General features: G+C 32.8%; 3 protein-coding genes across 3 annotated transcripts; all 3 read right to left on the bottom strand.

The window, feature by feature from the left end:
• Window positions 1-4,265: 4,265 nt before the first annotated feature.
• On the bottom strand, window positions 4,266-5,210 carry LOC105160926 (17.6 kDa class I heat shock protein). The gene has a single exon (XM_011078454.3). The coding sequence runs from the start codon at window positions 4,937-4,939 to the stop codon at window positions 4,460-4,462; it is 480 nt and encodes a 159-aa protein (XP_011076756.1). The 5' UTR covers window positions 4,940-5,210; the 3' UTR covers window positions 4,266-4,459.
• Window positions 5,211-6,748: 1,538 nt separating this feature from the next.
• On the bottom strand, window positions 6,749-9,125 carry LOC105160989 (uncharacterized). Its single transcript, XM_011078537.3, has 3 exons — window positions 8,675-9,125; window positions 7,869-8,237; window positions 6,749-7,698 (listed from the first exon to the last, which is right to left on the bottom strand). The coding sequence occupies exons 1-3, from the start codon at window positions 8,948-8,950 to the stop codon at window positions 7,063-7,065; spliced, it is 1,281 nt and encodes a 426-aa protein (XP_011076839.1). The 5' UTR covers window positions 8,951-9,125; the 3' UTR covers window positions 6,749-7,062.
• Window positions 9,126-19,171: 10,046 nt separating this feature from the next.
• Window positions 19,172-22,305, bottom strand: LOC105160925 (uncharacterized). Its single transcript, XM_011078453.3, has 2 exons — window positions 21,355-22,305; window positions 19,172-19,719 (listed from the first exon to the last, which is right to left on the bottom strand). Exons 1-2 carry the CDS (start codon window positions 21,789-21,791, stop codon window positions 19,485-19,487), a joined length of 672 nt encoding a protein of 223 aa, XP_011076755.1. The 5' UTR covers window positions 21,792-22,305; the 3' UTR covers window positions 19,172-19,484.
• Between the last annotated feature and the right edge of the window lie 1,605 nt (window positions 22,306-23,910).

The following is a 23,910-nucleotide window of genomic DNA, read 5'->3' as shown; positions in this document are numbered from 1 at the left end:
ACTATTATTGTTATTTTTTTACATTGGTGGACTAGCTACTTAACATGGTTGTTTATTTATTTATTATATATAATTTAATTAATATAGTTTAAATTTTATGAACTTGAAAATTCAATTGAATTATTAATATGTATGATTTCTCTTAAAAAAGATGATTAAATGAGATTCAATCTTATTTTACGGAAGACGTTGTAGTTATAGAGGAAGTGACATTTCTCGTTTCATATTTTAGGTACTATATACTTTTAATCTTATTGTTTATGGAATACTCGAAAATAATATCATAATTTTTGTCCATTGACTTCACATTATTATTAGAGAAATAATTTAATACATAATTAGTTTACACAAAGCTAGAAAAAAGACATTCAAAATGTTTCTTATTAAAGCACATAATACTTTACACAAACTATTATTATTATTATTATTATTATTATTATTATTATTATTATTGATGCGTTTAAAAAGCGCACGAGTCCAACGAATATGCACTATGCTCAAAGCTTGGGTCAAAACGGATACAAATCTTGAAGGAAGGACCTGCAAAAAAGGTGTTGGCACTCCGACGCCCAAATTATTATTGGATTTGAGATTGAATAAAGTCAAAATGTAAATAAATATAATTGAAATCGAGATATGGTGAATAAAGTTGGTGAAAAGTGTAAGAACACTTGATAATGTGCTTGTTGAGTGTTTAGAGAATGTTTTAAAAAGTGTTTAATAAGTATTTAGAGCGTTAAAGAGATTATTTAGAGAGTAAGAAAGGTGTGAGAAACGTTAGAGGGTCTCATGAAGGTGTCCCCATATAGAAGAGTAAACCTGTATTTATAGCGGGTGTTCCCCTGCGGTGGAATTCTGCACGTTCCCTCTATTCTCGAAAAGAATGGATAAAGTTTGTTGGGATAAGTCATAATATGTTTTTATCTTCGATTAGGTGGGCCTTTGGATGCTTATTTCTGAGTTGAGGAAGACCTTCATTTGTGAGAACTCCTAACTGTTAGGGAGTCGCAGCTGTCAAGGAGTCGAGGGCTTTGGAGGGGCTTCCCTCATCTGCAATGAGTCCTAGCCGCCAGGGAGTCATTCCTTACTTAATTTGTCTTAAGAGACCCCTTACCTATGAGGAGTCATAATTGCCAAGAGAGCCCTTCTAGGGTTCATGTGGTCCAAGATGGTTGCTAACACATGGGATGATAAGATTTCACGTAGGAGAGTGGGCTGCCACGTATATGGGCCTTTTGGGCCAAATGTTTTGTTGTGTTGTTTTGATCATGGGATGTCTTGGGTCTTCCCTTTGCCAATATGTTATCTAGGGAATGTCTGTCAGGTCATTTTAGGCCTCCTAGGATGTTATGGGCCTATCATTTCTTTTTTTTTTTTTTTGAATTGCTTGAACCTATTTGGGCTAATTTATTTTTATACACATCAATTATTATTATTATTATTATCATCATCATCATCATTACTATAAAAGAAAACCAGTTTTTGAATACCCAATTTACCATTTATTTCCTTTCTTCCCATAAAAGAATTGGATCAAAATAGTAACTTTAATATTAATAATTTCATAGTTACAATTTATTTATTTATTTATTTTCTCTAGTTTTACTCCTTCACTTGTCTTTTTTCTTCACAAATTTCTATATTTTAGTAAATTCATAATTATAATTTTTTTTTCAGCTTACTTCACATTTCCTTTTTCTTTTTACTGATTTATTTCTCCTTCCTTCACACGTCATATTTATTTCTTTTCATAATCTTTTTTAATGTTCATTTCATCATACAATTCTTTTTTATGTACAATTCAAAAAACTAAATTTATATATTCATAATTGTTAGTATTACACTGATATGACTATCATCTTACATTGTTTGTACTGTATAACTTAATCAGACCGTCAAAATTTAGATTAAACCAACAAAAGAATACATATTATTAAGTTTTGGACTAATTGCGTATATAGATGTCGAGATATTATATTTGGAACACAAGAGTAGTCTTTTGATCCGGTGCACCATTGAATCAGGCCATGTGATTTTGAATAAAAAAAGCAGATGTGATTGCATGGACACAATCTTATATGTATTTAAGTTTGGCATGAATCCAGTGCATGGATTTTAAGATATCGTATTTCAGAACATAAGTTTTGAAATTTAAACACATTGTAACGGCTTTTTACACGATTTTTTATATTAACAAATTGAAATGACTTTTGGTACTAACCTTGGAACGGGCATTTGAAAATTGGATTTCCTCCAAAAAAAAATTAGAATTTTAGTCAAACCAATAAATTGTACCAATTTTTTTTCAACGACTTTATATAATGGCCATTCCAAAATTTCAATTTCCCTCCACATTTGAGTCGGCGTCAAAATAGATCCGTTAAATATTGTAAATTTTGGAACGACATTTGTAACACATATTTTAAATTTTTGGCCATCCCAAATTTTAATTTTAATTTTTTAAAAAAATTAAAACTTCTTCATAAAACATTATAAACTTAAATATTTCAAAATTTGAAACTGCTATTGGAACGACTTGTAGATCGTTCAATTGTATTACGTTTTGTAACGACTTTATATTCAATCTTTGGAACGAATGTTCTTTTTCTTCAGTGGCCGTTACAACGCCAACATGACCTTTCCAAAAACCATAGTTTATTTATAGTAGTAAAAGATTTGTACCAATTTTTGTGACGGCCATAGCGAATTATATATTTGAAATTGTCTTTTGAATGAATTTTAAAACAGTGAGCTTTCACAGAAAGAAAAGTTGTTCCAAATTCTTTTGGCAAAAAATACAATATTAGTAATTATTTTTCGTTTCAAAGTTGCTACAAAGACCGTTCCAGTAAACTCGTTACAAATCTCGCATTTTTTTTTTATAGTTTTTTAATTTTAGATCATTGGTTCACATTTAATCTATACAAATAATTGGTAAAATTTTTCTTGACAACAATCGAAGATTGTTATTGAATAAAATAATAAATATAAAAAAGTTATTTTTATTCTTATTATATGGATACAGGAACTATATACCACGATTGTATTATATATATATATATGTATATATTAGCACTGTGCAGTGGGCATGAAAGTAATTTCGATGATGTTCATGAGCCCAAGATTTGATACACATCATATTGTTGATAGGAAAGGGGAAAGAGGCCATGGCTTGGCTTGTTGATATAGTACAACGGCAAAAAGGGGGAATGGCAGTGGTGGGTGTAGGGAATGACTGCTGGAAAACTATTTTTTTTTCTTGTCCCATATTGCTTTCACAAGCTCTTTCATATTTGCATATATTAAAACTTTTACTAAAATTTTAAAAAGCGTGGGTAGGTGAATTATAAAAATAAAGCTATTAGCGTGTGCATTGAGTCCTAATTGGTACCGGATCATGCTCATTTGATTGAACCCCCTATCAAGTTGATTGAGAAATGAAAAATGAGATTTGTTTATTTAAGGGTATTTTCGTAATATGTTGTTTATTAAGGGTATTTTTGTAATATGTTGAATTAGAACCATTGGTAAGTTTGACTGAAACAATAATAGAAGAAATAGGGTGATTAGAAAGCATCTTCCAAAGTTGAAGGAGGCCGAAGAGGCAAATCCGAAGGTATTTTAGTCCATTAAAAAAGTCGTAAAATAAATAAAATTTTAATTTTTAGTTTAAAAAGATATTTTGATCAATTCACCGTCAATAAATGAACTAACGAATTGAACTAATTGTTAGATGGCAGTTAAAATTAAAAGAAGTATTGATAATATTCTAAACAACAAGAAAATATTTATAATTATTCCAAATTCTAAAAGAGTACTATGTAATTTATTCTTTATATTAAAGTCTTTTTAATTACATACACATTGAGTATGCCCCATTACCAATACTCATTAAAACTCAAAATATAGATAAACTACAATCATGTGCAAACCATAAAAAACCTATTACTAAAGAAGAGGAATACACCATTTTATATACACTGAACTGATATGATGGGGCACTTGTAGCAATAGTTCAAGTCAAAACACTGATTAGTGCGAGGCCATTAATTTCATGGAGAGCCCACACCAAAATATCATATTAAATATTCTGATAGAATTAATTAAAAAATCATGGTTGAATTTAAATTTTACAATTGATCTTATTTTAAACAAAATTAATTTAATATAAGTCTAAATCTATGGCCAATTGTAATAGAGGAAATCATTTTTTTCTTTAATAATAAATTGATCATGCAAAGTAGCTAGGAATCAAGATCACCAAATTAACTTAATACATATATATATATATATATATATCAACACAAGAACATTATTGATTTTGATTTACATGCAAAACATCCACAACCACCAACAGTGTTACACTACACACACATACACACACACATTAACAGTGACTTAATTATTTGCTTCTACACCTAATTACAAAGTGAGATTTGACAGAAAATCACAAGATCATTCAACCTGCGATGTCGATTGCCTTAACCTCAGGCCTCTTCTCTTCCTCCTTGGGCACGACAACCGTAAGAACCCCGTTTTCCATCGTGGCCTTCACCTGATCCATCTTCGCATTCTCCGGCAGCCTGAAGCGGCGGAGGAACTTCCCGCTGCTCCTCTCCAGCCGGTGCCAAGTGTCGGTTTTCTCCTCCTGTTCCTTCGTCCTCTCCCCGCTGATTTGCAGGACTCTCCCGTCCTCCACTTCCACTTTCACTTCCTCCTTCTTCAGGCCCGGAAGATCCGCCTTGAAGACGTGGGCCTCCGGCGTCTCCTTCCAGTCGATGCGAGTGTTGGCGACGGCTGTGGTTTCCCGGGCGGAGGAAGGGAGGTTGGCCACGGCAGAGGAGAAAGGTAAGCCCTCAAAGGGGTCCCAGAGATCGAGAGAAAATGGGTCGAAAACGTTGCTCCGGCGGCCGGTGAAGAAGCTCGGAATCAGAGCCATGTTGTAGAGAATTTGCAGTGATTATCTCTGATTTTCTTGAATATCGAGACGTTTGCTGATGAAGAAAGTCGTGGGGAAAGGGATAGACAATGAGGAATTTATAGGCGGGCGGTGAATTGTTTGGTGATTTCTGGAAATTTTCATTCTTGTGGGATGGGATTAATAAGGACAAAGACGAAGTTCCAGACGAGGTTCCCCGCACCGTTTGTCGGCGTTGTCCCTTTCCGGGTTGTAGACAGATGACATCGTGGGCTGCCCTCTGGATTATTTTCTTGGAATGGCCTAGAATACTCAATCCGCCCAACATATATCTATCTTGTTTGATCAATTTCGCTACAATATTTAAAATAAGGGCTAGTCACATCTTTCGTCCACCAATACATTTTTAGTCTTATTATCTACAGGAATTTTTAAAATAATCCAATGTAAATTATATTTTTTTGTCTTGGGATTTATTTTTTATTTTGGTCCCATATTGTAGATGTTCACAGTTACGTTTTATAAATGCAAGTCTTTTTTAATTTCAGGACACAAGACGGCAGTAGTTAAGTTGCTACCAATAGATGCTTTTTCCGTTGAATGGGTTCAAATTTAGAGAAAAAATGTACTAATAAATGAAACTATGGTGGGAGATACTTATTTTATCTTCTTACTCGTATATAAAGCTAATTTATTTTCTTCTCTCTTCCGTTTAGTAGGAAAAAGTCTAAAACATGACTGCAAAATGAGAAGTTTTTTGTCATTGTGGAAGGATTGCAAGTTTGAGAACCTCATGGGCTGATAACAATCCAGGTAGGAGGTTTTGTGGGTGTTCGAGAGAAAGAAGTGGGTGTGGGTTTTTTGTCACACATTAACGAGTCTTCACAACTTTTTCCGAATACCTGCCAATGTGTTAAAAAAAAAAAAAACACACCAACTGACTTTTTTCGATCACCCAAAAAACCTCATACTTGCTGTCGTCAATCCATGAATTTCTCAAACTTGCAAGCCTTCCACAATGTAATATTAGTTGGATCTAGGACCGTTGGATTTTAATGTAATATCGGGTCAAATTCTACACTCCAATAATTTGTAATTTGGAGATTGAATCACACTCCAACAATCAAACCAATATTTTCAAATTTGAATCGGTGATTGAACTGAATAAATTATTAGGTCACTGATCAAATCATTTGGACCAGATTGAAAAAATAGTTAATCCAAAATATATTATATACATGTATGTATATATTTATATCATGTCAATATACTATATATCAATTGATTAAATAAATATAATTTATAAATATGGTACAATTTATAAACGAATACAATCTACAACAATTTAACAATAAAAAGCCAACAAAGCTCTTGGAGGAAACAAATTAAACCAAAATTCAAACTAATAAAAAATTAAAATTTAAAATCCCAAACTCTTGAAACTTGAATCCTTTGTTACTTCCCCTTTTGAATTAAACTGAGGTAGCAACCGGTGCCTCTATAATTTTTTTTTAATTGGATTATTATTCAAACCTTTACACTGTGTTTGGATTAATAAATTTGAATGCATATAATATATATATATATATATATTTCAAATCTCTAATAACACAACATCTGAATTTATTTAGATAATTTAATATAATAAAGTATTTCAAATCTTTTCAACTCTCATTTTTAAACTAAGTTTCGTAAAATAGTGATGAATTTCAAATTTTTCTAATGTTGAATAATTCAAAATCTTTTGTTAGACATTTTCCTCAAATTTACATCATTCCATCCAAATGCAGCTTTAAACTTTCAGAATAAGCAGAAAAATCAGAACATATATCCATAGAAACTCAAGTAATAATAATATTAAGAATTGAAGTTCATTATATTATTTATACATGTGTATATCGGACAATCCCAATTGTATATAAACATCCTTGGGATATTTGATCCTCCACAACAATGGCCAACTAAAAAGTAGCCTCACTAAGTAACTATATATAAATATATATGTAATCCCATCCTTGGCTTCACCAACACAAGCCAGATGCTCTATGTACAAATTGACTAAAAAATTTTCAAAAAATAAAGGATATTTGTAATTACGCCAAATTTTGGAAGACGCCGTTGTAATTTACCCCACAATTCTAAATCTACAACTCTTCATATGTCTCAAAGAGTTCCAAGCTTTCTTCATCAATAGCTACCACTTTTGCAGAACTAATCCTGCAAGAATTGCCGGAAATCTTGTGCCGCAGCCCCCCACTCTTCACAACCCCACCATTAGCAACCACACCGCATTCTTCGTCTTCCTTCCTCAAGTCGGCCGGAGGCAAGAAAAACTCTCTCGAGAGCCCTTTGATGTTGAAGTCCACTTCCTCAACACTCCACTCCTCTTCCATTCTTGATCTTGTATCGAACGTTTTTGAATTCTCCCCAAACCTAAACAACGAGACGGTGGTCGTTCCTGCATGAGCGATGTTAACACCGTTTATCGTTCTGTAGTCTTGAATAGACGACTCCATCGTCGTCTCCCACAAGACGTTTCCTCCAGGCGACTTTATTCTCAGCAAGTGGGAGTCTTCTAGTTGGATTAGTAGGCCTGTTCTTTGGCTGAAACAGCCGCAGATAGTGTGCCTTATTATCTCCACGTTGCTGCTGCTTCTTGCCCTCAGGGTGGAGGGATTGGCCTCGAGCTTTAGCACGAAGCAGTCTTCGTCGTTGACTGTCTTCTCGCCAATGCAAACGGAGTTGCAAAATAAGTTGGCTGTCGACTTTGGATCGAGCCCCTGTTGACATCATTGATCACAAGAAGTCAGTGAAAATTGTAACATTATTCTGATTTACATGTCGTGCATAAACTAGTGCTAACCCAGCAAATGTTAGTTGCATTTAACAGTTCGAATAATTCTTTGTACAAAACAAAATTTTGGAAGTAAAAGATGGAAAAAGTGAGTACCTGCAAGGATCGACGAAGAGGCCTTGGCGGACCCCGAGATGCATGAGAATGCTGCCATGGAGTTTGTCGCCAAGCCACTTTACCATTACTGCCGGCACTCATTTTACAACCTGAAACCATCAGCTCCAAATTCCACATATCAGGGCTCTTCTGCCACAGCACGAATCCTCCTAATTCCCCCGGCCGGCCGTGTTTTCTCGTTCTCAACTTAGTGTTATTGCTGAGACTCAAGTTGTCTCCAGCCACGAACTCTGATGCTGCCATTCTCACCTTCCCCATTGCGCACATGCTGTCGATAGAGTTCAAAGCGTGCTCTCCTCCGGAAGCTGCTATGTACTGTTGCACGATGTATTTGGCCATTGAACTCTCCTGCACATAATCATGTAACAATTGTGTCTAATTAGTTATTATGAATCTAGTTTACGATATCTTAACTAAATATGTCGAAATAGTATAAGCATAAATATAATATCCACGCCTAAGCAACGGCTATGATTAGCTGTATTTTTAGCAGGCAAGACTACAACATTAGGCATAGCTAAATACTATGACAGGTGTTTTCATTGTAACTAAAATCAGGATAAATGCTTTGGTAAAAATATGATAAAAATTTAAGTTTTATCGGTTTTGATTTACCGCGATGCTCAAGTGACAGTAATTTATAGTGTACAAAATAATTCCAATAGTTTTTGTAATAAAAAGAAATCATGTTCTTCTTATAAAAGTATACCCCATATATATGCCATCATTATATGAAGAAGAAAACACATATCAAACGCTACATCGAAGCTTGGATCACGACTTACAATGGGATGGCCTTTGATGTTGTGATCATTAACGGTCCGATCACATCGGACGGGAAGAGGGATCAAAGGGGCTCCAATCACTCCGAGCAAGAACTGAATCTCGACGTCACGCCCAGCCGAAACGGAACCCTTCTCGATGTGCGGCCTCGTGAGCCAAGACTTGATGCTCCGCCATGACTTGTGCTTGCCGGAGACGAATATTTCTTCGGGGACGGGCACCTCCAGCACCGTCTCAAGCACGTCGTCTCTCACGAGATTCGGGCACAGCGTCCTCATCGGCTGCAAATTTAGGTGTGTCTGTGTGTATGGAGAAGGAATTGAACGATGAGTAGTTGAGAGACGAAGAAGAGGAAGAAGAGTTTATATTGGCGTCGAGTATTTTTGGTTTGTAGTGAGGAAAAACGACTAACGTGGGAGTCTTTGTCTTTGTCGTGACAGCACGCTCAATCTTTTAGTCTGTATGGCCGGGAGACAATTCCTTGTTATATATTAAATCATGGGGTGTGATAGTCAAATGAACATGTTACAAGTAAAGTAATCTCAAACTTTTTTATTCTTTATCATTGTTGCTTTGGTATAATGGTTAAGGTCGAACATTGTCATACCAATATATGGTTCAAATTCCTGCCAGAATATTTGGTGAGACTAGGCGTACATCCTGATCTGTGTGTGCACAATCCTCTTTGATGGGTTTATAGAGTATTACTCCTATTCTCGCATTCTTTAACCCAAAACATTACTCATCCTCCAACATTATATTAGTTTTTACAATGAATGGGAGATAGACAGATTTTTACCCAAATCAATTTTGACTGAATTAAACCAACTGTATAGTAATTGAATCAAAGCAAATGTATTATATTTATCATGTAATTTTTTTAAAATTATACATCAATCATACAACAATAAATATATTATACTTACATATAATTGGTTCTGATCTAATTAGAATTTCCCGACCAATTAAGTGGAATCTTTCGAAGACATAAAAATAATTGCATGCTTGCTGATCATACGAAAATCTAAGCTTAGGATCAATGGGAATCGGGAAAGACCAAAAATGCAATTGAGAATATCAGATGTCTGCCCGCCCTTTGATCTTCCACGCTGTCCAGGAGACAAATCTGTCTGTGATGGAGAATTTTATTCGTAAGCTGACTCGGCATATAATTTTTAATTCAATATATATATATATATATATGGTTTTATATATTCTCGTTAATAATTAATAATAGTTGAAAGTAGAGCGACAATGATCGAGTTCGAAGATAGCAGAATTTGTATATATTTGTAAACTTCTTACAAAATCCTTATTCAGATCGGTTTTTATTTGATTGAATTAATAATTATATATATAAATATTATTTTATTTCTTATGCAATTAATTGTGAATTATAAAATTATGTAATACCTCATTTTTGTTTATAAATACTTCATTGTTGTTTATAAAAACTATAAATATCCTCTTAAAATTAATATTTGTCTAATAAATACCCTCTTATAACAGCCTATTATAGGAGAGTATTAAATATCTCTTAATTTCAAAAAAATATTTATAATTTTTTTCAAATTATAATAAGGTATTTATAATTATAATAAACTTTGAGGAGTTCATTCACATTTATTCTAAGAATAATTACACTCCCTTTTCCTGAGGTTTTGGTATAATTACACGTAGACCCCATGTTGTTTGGGAAATTATATCTAACACTCCTGAAATTTGCTTCCATCTAACAAATAAGTTCCTTCATGAGTCAATATTCACTGAATTTGTTGATATTAACAAAAAAAAAAATTGAATGAAAATTGACTAATATAGGGACTTATTTGTTAGACGGAAGCAAACTCAAGAGTGTTAAACATAATTTTTCAAACTTCAGAAAATTTATATATAATTACATCAAATTTCAAGAGAGGGGAGTGTAGTTTTCCCTTTATTCTAATTATAATAAAATCAAACCACTTTGATTAAAATCGAATTTGTCGGCTGGAGCAGTCACATGCAACAACATCGTAGTCCTCCAATAACAACTTTAGTTAACAAGACGACACTTACGACACTTGATTTGATTGTCTTGATTCATGATCATTTGGTAATTATTAATTAAACTAATAATAATTCTTAACAAACATTAATTATTGAATCTACCTTCCAAGAATCCGCCACGTACCCCACTTGACAAAATTTAGGTGCTTTAAAAAGTCGCTAATTATGCCATGCACGTTCTTACGAAGTTGCCAACATTTCTTTGAGTTGGGCGTTTCAATATCATTCATTTTTTTCTTTTTCTTAATTAGCCAATCTGACACCTAGTATATGTATGTATATAATTAATTAGATATAAAATAAATTATAAAAATAAAAATTAATACTTGATTAATGTGAGCGAAATCAAATTAAGAATAAAGACGATAATATATTGAGCGAAATCAACATTTATTACATAATTTTGTCTATGGTCAAAATAATTAGTGATTATTTTTAATTATAGTTAATATTTTGAATTAATTTGCAAGAACCGCTGCTAATAATATATAATTATGATTAATTAATTAATATTCTCTATAATTTTTTATTTTTTGACGAAAACAATTAATTGTAGTGGATAATATTCTCGTTCGCTCGTATCATCAATCGATGAATAATAAAAAAATAGAGTCAAATTATTTCTTAATGGAAAAACAACTTGAGTTGCGGGCTATGAAGTTTTTAAAATTTTTAATATTTGAGACAATAGTTAATTGTGGTACTCACGTGGTCATGAGTGGCATGAAAGGGATAAGGACAAATTGTTCTTGTCCAATAAGTTAACTTTGTAGGCATCCAAATTAGGTTTATAGCTTGTCTTGTCAGACATTAAACATTGTTCAGATATTGTAATTGATATGGAGCGTATAATAATATCATCAGTTCCAAAGGAGGTATTTGAAAATATTATTGTGTGTATGACGACATCTCATATTTACTCAATTATATGGTATGTGTGGCAGCATGATCAGTTTTTAAATGAAGTGTTTCGAATAATCATGCAAATGACCACTTTTCAATAAAAAATGCTAAATAATACTGCTGCAATGACGACGGTACAATGTCCAACAATGAGGCGGATATGAGACCTGGAGTTTGTAAGTTGTTTAAACTCTTTATTTGCTGCTATTATGGAATGAGTGACATGCAACATCAGTAATTTATTTGGAGATAAGTGATAAATACATTAAAATTATAATAAAATGTATGAATTTGATTTAAAATTATAATAAAATGTATAATTATATAAAAATTGTTATTATTAGTAACTAGTAGGGATGGGTGCCTTCGGGACACAAACTCTAGGCACTAATTCTTTGACGACATTTATAACAAAAATTGCAAAATGATAACTAAATATAACTAAATATACATTAGCATGAACATAATCAAGTACACACGATGATGATGAGGGATTTGGGTGAGGTGATGCAGAAAATGTACCTTATGTTGTTTTACTAGTACACAATCATCACATAAATCCATTTTATTTACTTTATCAGTTAAGACACCTTCTTTATGTAATAATTCTAGACTTCTTATATTGATGTGGGCTAATCTTTTATATCATAAACTAGTTTTATCATTTTTAAAAAGCAGTTGCAGCAAGAATATCATGTCACATAACAAACATATAAATTTTGTTTTCTTTCAGCTTTGAAAACAACCATAGACCCTTTCATTATTTTCATAAATAATTTTCCCCATCTACCCTCAAGCCCTTCTTCTTCCAGGGTAGTACAAGAAATCAAGTTATAACATAAATCCGGAACGTGCCTTACATTTTTCATAGTTAACTTATAACCATTTTCAAAAGTTAAACATATGTCACCAAAACCTTTTATTTTATAACCCTTTTCATTAGCCATGGACACAAAGCCCAAATTTTAAATTTTATAATTTATGAAAATTTCTCTAAAAGGACTCATATAAAAAGTACAGTCAGAATCAGTTAACCATTCATTCATATTTAAAGAAGATTGAACATAATTAACATCATAAATCATATAGACTTCTCCAGAATTTTCTTCAGTAATTACATTATCATCTTCTTTAGTTTTATGTCTTTTTGGCTTTTCACCGTTCTTTATATAATGACCTTTGCCACCACAATTGTACATCTTCTTTCTCTAGATCTTTCATCCCTATTTCTAGACTTTGATCTACTTCTACTTCTATTCCTTCCTTTACTATATCCTCTATGTTTATATTTAGAATTTCTATTCTTTGTTTTTCCCCTAACATGATTTACCTTATTTTGGACCTGACTAGATTTATTGGTTTTAAAATCAATTTCTTTACTTTTTAATCCGTTAATTACAATATTTAAATTAACATTATCTTACCATATTTTATAGTAGCTTTAACATCACTATAGGCTTCACGAATAGAATTTACTAAAACAATAGAGGAATAGTCATCAATATTTTTATCGCTAGTTAATTTAATATCCTGAATTAGTTTGGTAAAATGATCCAAATTTTCTTCAATGTGTTTAGAAAAATCTAATTTATAATAGAAAATTTTTTCAAGCAAAAACAGTTTACTAGGTAAAGAGGTTTCAGTATATAATTCTTCTAATTTATTCCATAAACCTTTAGTTGTATCTTGTTTTTCTACTTTTTTTGAAACAGAATCAGAAAGATTTGAAATTATAGAAGAATAAGCATATTCATCATTTTCTATTATCTTTTCTTCATAAATATTTTCAGAATATTTTCCATCAATGGCTTGAACACTTTTTCTTAAATTAAAATCTCTTTCATTTTTTTGTTGCCAAATAGAGAAATTTGTTTTTCCATCAAAGGATTGCAAGTTATATCCATCCAGAACAAAACAATAGTAATAGAGATGACTGCAACAAATGCAGAAAGATATTAACGAGTGCAGAAATAACAACTGATACAGAATAATATCAACAGATACAGAAGAATATCAATAGGAGCCTTAGCTTAACCTCAACCAGATACCCCACAGTCTTAAGGGCTCGGCTAGGTGAGGGATATGGAATAAGCACTAAGCAGTAAAAAAATATTTCAGACCCACAAAGTAGTAACTTAATCCACTAACAGAAGAGATTTTGCACACAACAAGAACCACATAGCCAAAATATTATATTTTCAAAAAATAACCGCACGAAGCTATTTTTTTCGTATAAAGCGTAATCAAAAGGGTACAAGATAATAAAATAAGAACGATCTTACTGGCACCAAAGAAAGAACCCGATGGCTCTGATACCACTATTGGATGAGTCCACCAGTAGTGAGCCCAATAAATAAAATTCTAATAAATTGTTATAGAAGATCGTGAGTTTAGAAAACCCTCATACAAACCAACATTATAGAAAAATATAGACGAATAGTTACAGATCTAAAAATAGTAGAAGAAAAATAAGAACAGATAAAAGTATTTGGCTCAGGGGCCAGATCTGGTATAAAGAAGCCCAAAACCACTAGAGCCGGCAATCTCTCAGAGTTGCTAAACCTAGAGAACCACCAAGGCTCAGTCCATAGAGGACTACTCAAAACCACTCAGATTTCCAATCAAGAATATGTTCACGAAGAATTGTTAATTGGAAGAGAGAAAGTGATAGAAGGATTTTAGTTCTTAACATCATCAAAAACCACCAAAGATTTATATAGGGCAAAATACATTGATATCAGAGAGAGAAAAAGAACGCGGAGGAAGAAATCGAGAAGAGAGAGAGAGAGAGAGAGAGAGAGAGAGAGAGAGATCTGTGAAAGTGACGAGGAGACAGTGAAATAGGATTAGGGTTTTTCACCTGCACTATAAGTAAAAGAGGAACCGAGTCAGGTGAATAGGCCGGGTGGCTAAAGATGGGCTAAGCCAAAAAAACGGATCAAGCTGGTGAATTTGGGCTGAGCCATCTAGGTGAAGGTTGGGGTGGTTTGGGCTAGGTCTACCTAAAATAAAAGGTCATGGTTCATTTTATAATAACAAGAATGTAAAAATATTAATTTTTATAAACATCCTCCTACTTTTTACTCTTCTTAGAGAAATAAATTAATAAAGTTCCTACTTCAAACACTAGGGCCATAAAAATAGAATGTTCATGCAATGTAAATAAACATACCTTCAACATAGGGTGTGCCAAGGGCAATATTAGACAAATGGACTAAAAAAATTATAATTTTCATCCGGTAATTTAAAAAGTGACAATTTTGATCCTACACGATTAATTTCAATAATTTAGTCATGTAACATTAAAAAATTAGCAATATTTGGTCCTTTTAGTTCGAGAAGATGCATGTGTCTTAGCAATAACTTTTTAAAATTGAAATTTTTCGATCAGATAAAATCAAAATTACCATCCCTAAAATATAAAATGAAAATAACAACTTTCCCATAAAATAATTAGGACGGCAGTGAGGTGCTCGATTTAAATCTCAACTTAAATTCCAACTAAACATTATATTGTCAGACCAATTAATAATATATATATATATATATATATATAGTTGTCAATTTGTCAAAGAATAGAATCACAATGTTCTTTCTTATTTCGTTTTCTTCCTGAATTTTAAGGGTAGGATGAGTGTATCTAACAAGTGATAACATGAACTTAGGCATTAATTATGACAAAAACCGACCCCTTTGATTGACATGGAAATTGTCGGCTGGGATCCACCACATGCACATCAACCGACATCAACATTAATATTGGTTGGTCAACACCACCACTCCCGACATTTGATTCATCTCCTTCTTTGTTCTCATTGTTTTGATTCTTGTCATCACAACTTTGTTAGTGTCCATCATCATTAAATACTTGTAACTAGCCTCTGTTATGCAAGATTATATAATTTTTTTCATAATATATTACTTAATAAAGGAATTAATTTCGTAAAATAATTTTTTTTCTCATTTTTAAGGAAAAATATAATAGTTTTGAATTTTTAATCTATATATCTTGATTATTATTGAAAATTATATTTATCTACACATAAAATATATTCTACTAACCAAAATTTGTATTTTACAAGGATTACTCTTATAAAGTTATTACATTCTATAGAAAAATTTGAAAAATAAAGGACTAGTTAGATGTATTATTTTTTATACTTTATTTTTCATTAGAGTTTATACTAAAGTATATAAATTTAAAATGATCTCACTTTTTTAAAGATACAATAAAATAAAAAGTAAGAATAAAAACTTATTATTAATAAGTTATAAGAAGGACGGCTGAAAAACAGAAAAGAAAATAAAGAAAGATGGACCATAAAAATAATAAATTAAAATAATTTCAAAATTTTAATGTTATTCCAAAAATTTGAATTAAAAAAAAAAGTCTTATCATGAAATAAAAAAAAAGATGAGGATGCATAAAAATAACATGGCTAATTAAATTTAATTAAATTATAAATATAGCATTGAGACTTTTATGCTTTCAGCCATGATATATGTTTTAGCCACCCTCGTGAAAAGATTGACCAAAAACCATTGTGTGGTTGTCGTCAATAATATTTGCCACGTCTATTTGTTATTAATTATAATAATTAATTATGATTAAATATTATAATTCTTGTAGCGTGGATGGCGAAATGCAACTTTTTTTATCTTTTTCATACTCAGTTTTTCATTGTCCAAGAAGGGAAAATAAGTTTATTTATACATTGTTTTACTATTATTTTATATATATATACACATATACATTTTTCTTAATCATTAACTTAATAAATTAATAATATTTTTACAAATATGTTTGTACGATATCACTAATAATTTCAAATTAATAATCTATCTATTTTATTTAAATAAGAAGCCAAAACATCACTTTATTCAAATAAAAAAATATAATGACTTAACATCACTAATAATGTAATAATACAGTGTCATCTGTTAAGTCAGACATATTTTTAATATTGTATAAATATTTTTAAAATTAAAAACATACATATTTTTCTTCGAATAATAAAAATTAAATATAAAAAGAAACCAAATATTAGCTAAGTTTGCATATTTTCTCAAAGTCAAACATAGAACTTTATTATATTGTAGGAATAGCAACACTTTAATACTTGGGCCTCAAATTTGACTGTTACTATGAACCCACTTAGTTAGTGAAGCCCAATCGGAGAGGTTCGCTGAAATAGGAGAAGAAAAGTGAGATGAGAGATAAGGGACGGCAAATTAAATAAATAAAGAGGTTAGCAGGAAAAAAAAAAAAGAAAAAAGAAATGAGAAAGAAAAATAATTTGATTTCGTCATTCATGCTTGGGGCCTCCAAGTTACTCAATATTAATAGATTAAATTGTGTTGGTTTATTCGTTATCAACAGATTGAAGGACCACTAACCTAATCAGCTCAGTTTCTATCCCCCTATTGACGGGGCAACTTTCAGTCTAAACCTAATATTAGCAAGCTTAAGACCCATCCACTCATCAACACGTCAATATTATTGTACACGTACAATACCACCTCATCCTAAAAGTGTATCAGCAGGGGACGCACATGTTAGTTGGAACTGATTGGATGAAAATCATAGATACTCAATTTCCTTATTTTAGGTTATTCTATTGCTAATCTGCACGACCTCTTCCTACTGGTGTGGGGTTCAGATGATGTGGTCAACAGGGGTGATGATGCCCATTAAAATTATTGAGTCAAACCCACAAGTTAGGCATAATAGTCCAGCTGACTAAGAGCCTATCAGCAAGATGGATAAAAATCACTAGCAGGATAGATAAAGCCCACCAATAGGACATATAAAGGCCCCCAGGTTTACCTGCTGCTTTATCGAACTGGTAGACCCAAGAAATAGGCCCATATCAGTCGGACACGTCATCATATAGCTGGGAGGACATGTATGTAGCTTGCCAACACATTTGTACATATCACCTTAAAATATCTCCAGGTGGTTCCAGATAAATCGGTAGATAATGAGCTGGAAGATCTAAGGATAACTAATTCCCAAAGTTATAGGCAGATTTGGCAAGATTTAGTGCAACTCATGTATCTCAAACAATACTTATCCAAAATCCCCAACGGTTTGTTGCGGATGACAGTTGATTCAAAGAGCTTACTAATGGCATATGAAACTCAACAATTGACCCCGTATCCAATTCTGTATAAGCCTATAAATAGAGGTCTTTGTGTAGGTTTTTGGGGACATGTGATGTTCTTATTCTCAAACTCTCACTTTCTTGCACCATTCTCTCTCGGTTTTTAGGATATTTCAAACTTATAATTTGCATTCTGCACAAATATATACATCTTATCACCAATTTATACCATTATTCTCACTTTATTTTAAATTTCTCTTTTTATTTCTTCATAAATCGTTACTGACTTAAGCATCGGAGTACTAACCTCTTTTTTTCAGTGTTAGACCTCTGATAATTTTAAAATTTTTTAAAAATCTTTCATATTTGTGGTGTGACCAAATTCCTAGTACGCATCAAGGGGGATAAATATTATCCTCATAAACTAGACATTCTAAGAATCTCAAAATATCTCAACCTCCCTCAATTGATTCTTAAAAATCTCTTATAAACTGCTTCTATAAATAAGGGTTCAAATAAATAAGTTGTTGTACTCTTCACACGTGTTTTTACACTATTCTGTATATTTTCAGCACCCCACACTTAGAGTATACATTTAACTTAATCGATCTCATGTTTTACTTGATTTCCTTATTTATTTCATTGTAAACTCATTATTGACTTAAGTGTCAGAGCAATGACTTCTATTTTGTAGGTTAACGCTTTGATAATCTAAGATTTTTTTTTTTAAAAAAATTCGGTTCTTGTGATGCTATTGGACCTTTATAAACATCAACCCTTTTCTTTTCTTCTTTCTTTCTTTTTTTTTTCTTTTTAAAAAATATAAGTAATTTTATCAATGCATTAGATCTCACCTATAGAGCATTGAGATTTTATTACTAAGGTATATTAATAAGTTTGTAAAGAAATTTGGACTCTATTATGAATCTCAATCATCACTTACAAAAATGAACATATCAATTTTATAATTAATAATCATTTATAATTAATCAACAACTATTACAATAAAAAATGAAAAAAAGAAAAAAAAAACATATTAGCAAAAGTCGAGCCCATAATCTCATATCACATGGCATCAATCTCATGCACACCAAATTTAGATAGGCTAGTCGGGTGTAAATTGATTGGGATGTTCAACTGAATTATAGTGACCACATAAAGAACAAAACTATATGGAATTAAATTTTTTATTTTAAATTTAATTGTGCCTTTTATTGCATTTAATACATATATGTCAAGAAATTTGTCACTATCTTGAAAATAAATTAAAATCTTTTATTTTTCTAAAGAAACTCCTAACATTTTACTTTTTAATCTTATAATTCCATTTTCTTAAATTTTATTAGAACATTTTTTAATGTCTTATAAATTCTCAACCTTCTAATAAATATTTTTAAGAGCTTACACGTATCAAAACACAATCTAAATTGCACGACCATCCTATTGACATAAATAAACATACAACTGTGTGCTATTAACAACATATTATCACAGCGTCGTCAATCAATTGATTGAGTTGACATCTCTCTCTGCTTGAAGGAGAGAAACTTGGGATCAAATTGAGGTTGTCTCCGACCCTCCACTAAAACAGCATATTATCATAATAGATAAAAGATGCATCCAAGAACATCTTGAGCTCTACAACTAATATACACAAGCTGGCAGTAGATGGGAGCATACATATCTAGACCAGAAGGTGAGGAGAAATTCAGCCAAAATGCCACCAAATGAGAAGTAGGTAGCAGTTTTGAGGACCTCACCCGGGTACGTTGAAGTGAAAAAGCCACGAGATGACAAATGCAAACACCATACAAGCTAACAAAAAGTTGAGGAACCGATGGCCTTGCCAGAAGTTTCGCGACTCCGACACGGGTGCCGACATAGTCGCGGCTGGGCCATCAGCATCGCTCGTCTCGTTCCACTCCTCTCTCGACTCGGCCTCATTTACACCGACCACGTTTTGTGCAATGGATCCACATATCTCGCAGGTCCTGCAAATAGGAAATACACAGCAAGGTTGATAGTGTAATGTATGAAGAACAGAATGTTTAAGCAGTTGGTATTCAGAGTGCCCGGAACAAGAACAAAATTAAACGACAATCTTTGTTTTCAAAGATGTAAACACAATTCTCCAAATCTTCACATTAGCAGTCTATAAATTACTTCACATTTTCTTGAGATCCAGTTGGGCACCAATTTGTTGGAACGATGGGGAGATTTATGTGCTGAAGTTTTGGGGATTATATAGAGTGATTTAACCAAAGAATACTCCACAGCTGTTCTTCAAATTTAGAACTTCATAGAGTTTGAAACCCTCAACACTGTATATTATAGAGATTTCGCTAAACTTGAACTAAAGTTAGTGGATCAATTCACATAGTAAACAGAGACTCATGCAAAAACAATATCCAGAGATTAAGTGGGAACTCAAAGGTCTTAGCCAACCAGATGAGCAAGACAATTACGTAAGACGAAATCTTATGACATCTCTATGACCAAATGGAAACAGACTACAGCATAAGCAGTTAAAATGCATTACACCATGAAGATTCATTTACAAGACAACTTCACCCAGTCAAACATGAAGATGCCGAAGACCCCCTATTTAAACACCTTCAAGATCAGCTATTCAAACACTGTGGCCAAATCAGAAGGTACTTTCACTTGCAAGTGCTGACTGATTTTTTAGCAGCACATACATAAATAGGAGATACAGATAGACACGCAAGATAAATCGATCGGTGATATATATCATTTCTAGTTATAGATTAGATTAAACAGCCGAAATGGGAGTGTGAGCGTGAATAAACAAATCGACAGACCGAGAGTACGTAATTATTTAAAATAGAAGGACGAATGACAAAATAATTTATGGTACTGGTGTAAGTGCTTGAATGGCTCTATAGATCATACCATTTTCAAATTCAAGAAATTCGGTATCAAACTAGAAACGAGGAAGCCGGCTTTTGTCACTAATTATCCAGTCGAGGAACTCCATTACATATCAGATAACCAAACTAAGTCTAAGTCGAAACTTATCATATGTAATGCTATCCCTCTCCAAAAGACAGAGAGATGGTTAAATTCCAATTCGTGGTGCCGACCAAAGACAAAACTGGAGAAAAGGAGGCTGTCAAACTATTCCTCGTGCTTTAATCTTTTTCTCTATGTTAGAGATTCTTTCCATTTGTGCTTCTCTTTTCCAAAATTCTTTTTCCCCTTATTCCACATCAGTATTCTCTTTCATTCCCATCAAAAGTTAAAGCTATGAACTGTTCAAAAGATAAAGTTTCTTTATTATCTACCTTACACTGCTCCAAAACCCCTTTGGCTTATTACCTCAACAATTAACATCTCCAACCTCAGAAATTACCAGAAACATCAAAATCGAAAGAGAAATGCTGAAAGAAAACATTTGATCAATTCTTATTCTTAAGAACTAACTATACAGAAAGCCAAACATTCAAAGCACCACAATTCACCTCATTCTTCAAGAACCCTGAAGCAATCGAAATAAAAAGTTGCACACAGTCTAAATCCAAAATGGCGTTCCACAAATTTACGCAGATACTTAGAATTTGATATAAAATGAATAAAAAGATTAAAGCTTTTCTCCAGTTACTTACTTGTTTCCCTTGATCTTGAACCAAGCCTCAGCACATTGTTTGTGGGCAGCAGCCAAATCGTCTTTACAAGAACAGCCCAGTTCAATAGGGAACCCACAGTCCGGATTGGCTGCATCCATGCTCAGATGGCAAATCCTACAGTCCCTCTCGGTTGTAGCCAAATGTAGCTTGGTGTCAGGTGGCCCAGCTTCCAGATCCACAATCTCCACCGAACACTCTGAAACACTGGATTCCTTCCTCTCATGCTTCTCTTTATTATCACCATGAACTTCCGCCTCTTGAACAATCTCACTTTCATCCGGTAAGTGCTGTCCGCCACCTTCACTCACGGCGGCCACTTGGCGGTGACAGCTTCCGCCACCGCTGTTAGCAGTACCACCATTGTTACTACTTGCTGACTCTAAATCAACATCATTGGTCTGCTGCAAAGTCGACATTTTTACATAGACCCAGATTAAGAATCTTCATGTAAATGCTGAAACAGACCGAAATCATTAACACCACCCCTGCCAGAGTCTCTCTCTCTCGACTGTATTATTGTCTTTGAGGTAGGTGCTGTACCCACTCCCTCTCTACAGTCATTCGATGGGACAGAGTACCCGGGGATCAAAACACAGTTCGAAAAGAGATCTACTCAGTTCTCTATAAAGAGAAAAAACACACAGTACACGCAGTGAAACAGAAGCGCAGCTGTGCAGGTGAGGCGAAAAGCAATGGCCATCGAGCCTCTTTTACAGGGAGATTTTGCGAATCTCTTTTTCGGCGAACTCTTTGGTAGAATTTATGAGATGGGTGCAGTACCTGATAGCTTTCTATTTGCACTTCCATCAGACATCTCAAAGTGATCTTACAAGTGTGAGTATACGTAATTGATCATGTGCTTGCTTCTTAGGCTGAGGCTGATGCATAAAAGGAGAGTCCATTAATGAGTGAGGGATTTAGGAGAAAATTGAAATTAGGGTAGAGGATTTGTTGAGTCAATAAAATATCAGTTAATTACACTTAAATTTTCTTTAAAAATATGAAATTTTACTTTTTTCAAATAATAAAATTTAAAAATACACTTGCACCCCTTCAAAAATTCTGCATTTATAATTATACTCCTTATTGAGGTTTAAATGAAAAATGTTAACATTAATAAAAAAATTATATAAACTTTTAATTTTATTCCTCATTCAATATTACATATAAATTACCGACAATAGATTAAAAATATGAACTGACTTCTTTAAATAAGAAATTCAATTCAAGTATCAAGTTGCTTGATGGAAATTATCCAAATAATGTTGATGCGTACCGGGTTTAGTAGCACTATAATAGTTGAAGGATATTCACAAAAAAATCAAAATTAAAGGAGGGCTAATTAGCAAAATAGAGGTTAGTACTCTAATACTTAAATTTATAATTTGATTTACTGAAAAAATAAGAAAAGAAATACTTGAAAATAAAGTAAAATATGGTGCAATGACACAAGTAGAGTGATAAAATATCGACGAATACGATAAAATATGCTTATAGCGTGCAGAAAATGAGAATGGAGCTCATAACCTTGCCGTTGATTTAGAATGAAAAGTGTGTGAGTGTGAATGAACTTACCTTTGCGACTGCATTATGATCTTTATTTATAGACTGGTTGGAAGGAGAATATGGACGTTAATTGCTGTAAGTGATTCACCGTAACAAGAAAAACGAATTGAAATTTGGACATATTTGAAAAGAGATATGATCGTTTGAACGAGTCATACCCAGTCAATTCGAAATTTGGGGAGCTTGTTTTACTTGTTGTTGATAGGTTGCCCGTTCCAAATTTAGGGAGAGTTTGTTGAAAAAATTTAGTATAATGTGATGTGTAATCACTTCTGTTTGTCGAGTTTTCCTATCGTATTTGACTCATTTTGGGGTCTATCATGTTAGTATAAATGTAGAAATTATATGCTTGATGTCTTGTTCATGGACCAACAGGGTCAGGCCTATTAGGCTAGTCATTGAGGGCCACTACCTTTGTTTTAAACTTAAGGATTCATTTGGTTCAAATGGGTACGTAGAAAGGGGAAGTAAAAAAGAGGAGGGGAAGAATAATAGTTTTCTTTCAAGTTATTTTTTATAATTGAAAGGAGATTAAATCTCAAAATGCTTCTCCTTTGTTTAGTATAAGAATGAATTTTTCTTTTCTCTCTTTATTTGTTTTTTTGAATTCCTGCAAAGAATGTCAGTAGTATAAGTATGCTCATAATAAAAAGAGAGCTTACTTCATTCCTGTATAAAGCAGGGCTTTTTATGAGGGTGTCTCCATGAAGGAGGGCTTAACATGGGTCTTTTTTGCCTTTTTCGTTGTTGGGCTTTATCTTTCTACAAGAGCATGTTGAATAACGAAGACATGTATATATACTATGGATAGGTCTTGCACGGAGCAAAATTATTGTGCCTTCTTGGAGGAAGGCTTATTTTTTTTCGGTAAATGGAGGTGGGCTTATTTGAGTGGGGCTTCCTTGGAGCAAGACTTAAGAGCCTCGTCGGAGGAAGAATAAGGTGTTCGTCGAAAGCAGGGCTTAGATG

Source organism: Sesamum indicum, linkage group LG4 (assembly GCF_026168435.1).
Source record: "Sesamum indicum cultivar Baizhima isolate 11 linkage group LG4, ASM2616843v1, whole genome shotgun sequence".
In the NCBI taxonomy this organism is placed as follows: domain Eukaryota; kingdom Viridiplantae; phylum Streptophyta; class Magnoliopsida; order Lamiales; family Pedaliaceae; genus Sesamum; species Sesamum indicum.
The sequence above is the reverse complement of the archived record's forward strand: the minus strand, read 5'-3'. Positions and strand labels throughout refer to the sequence as shown.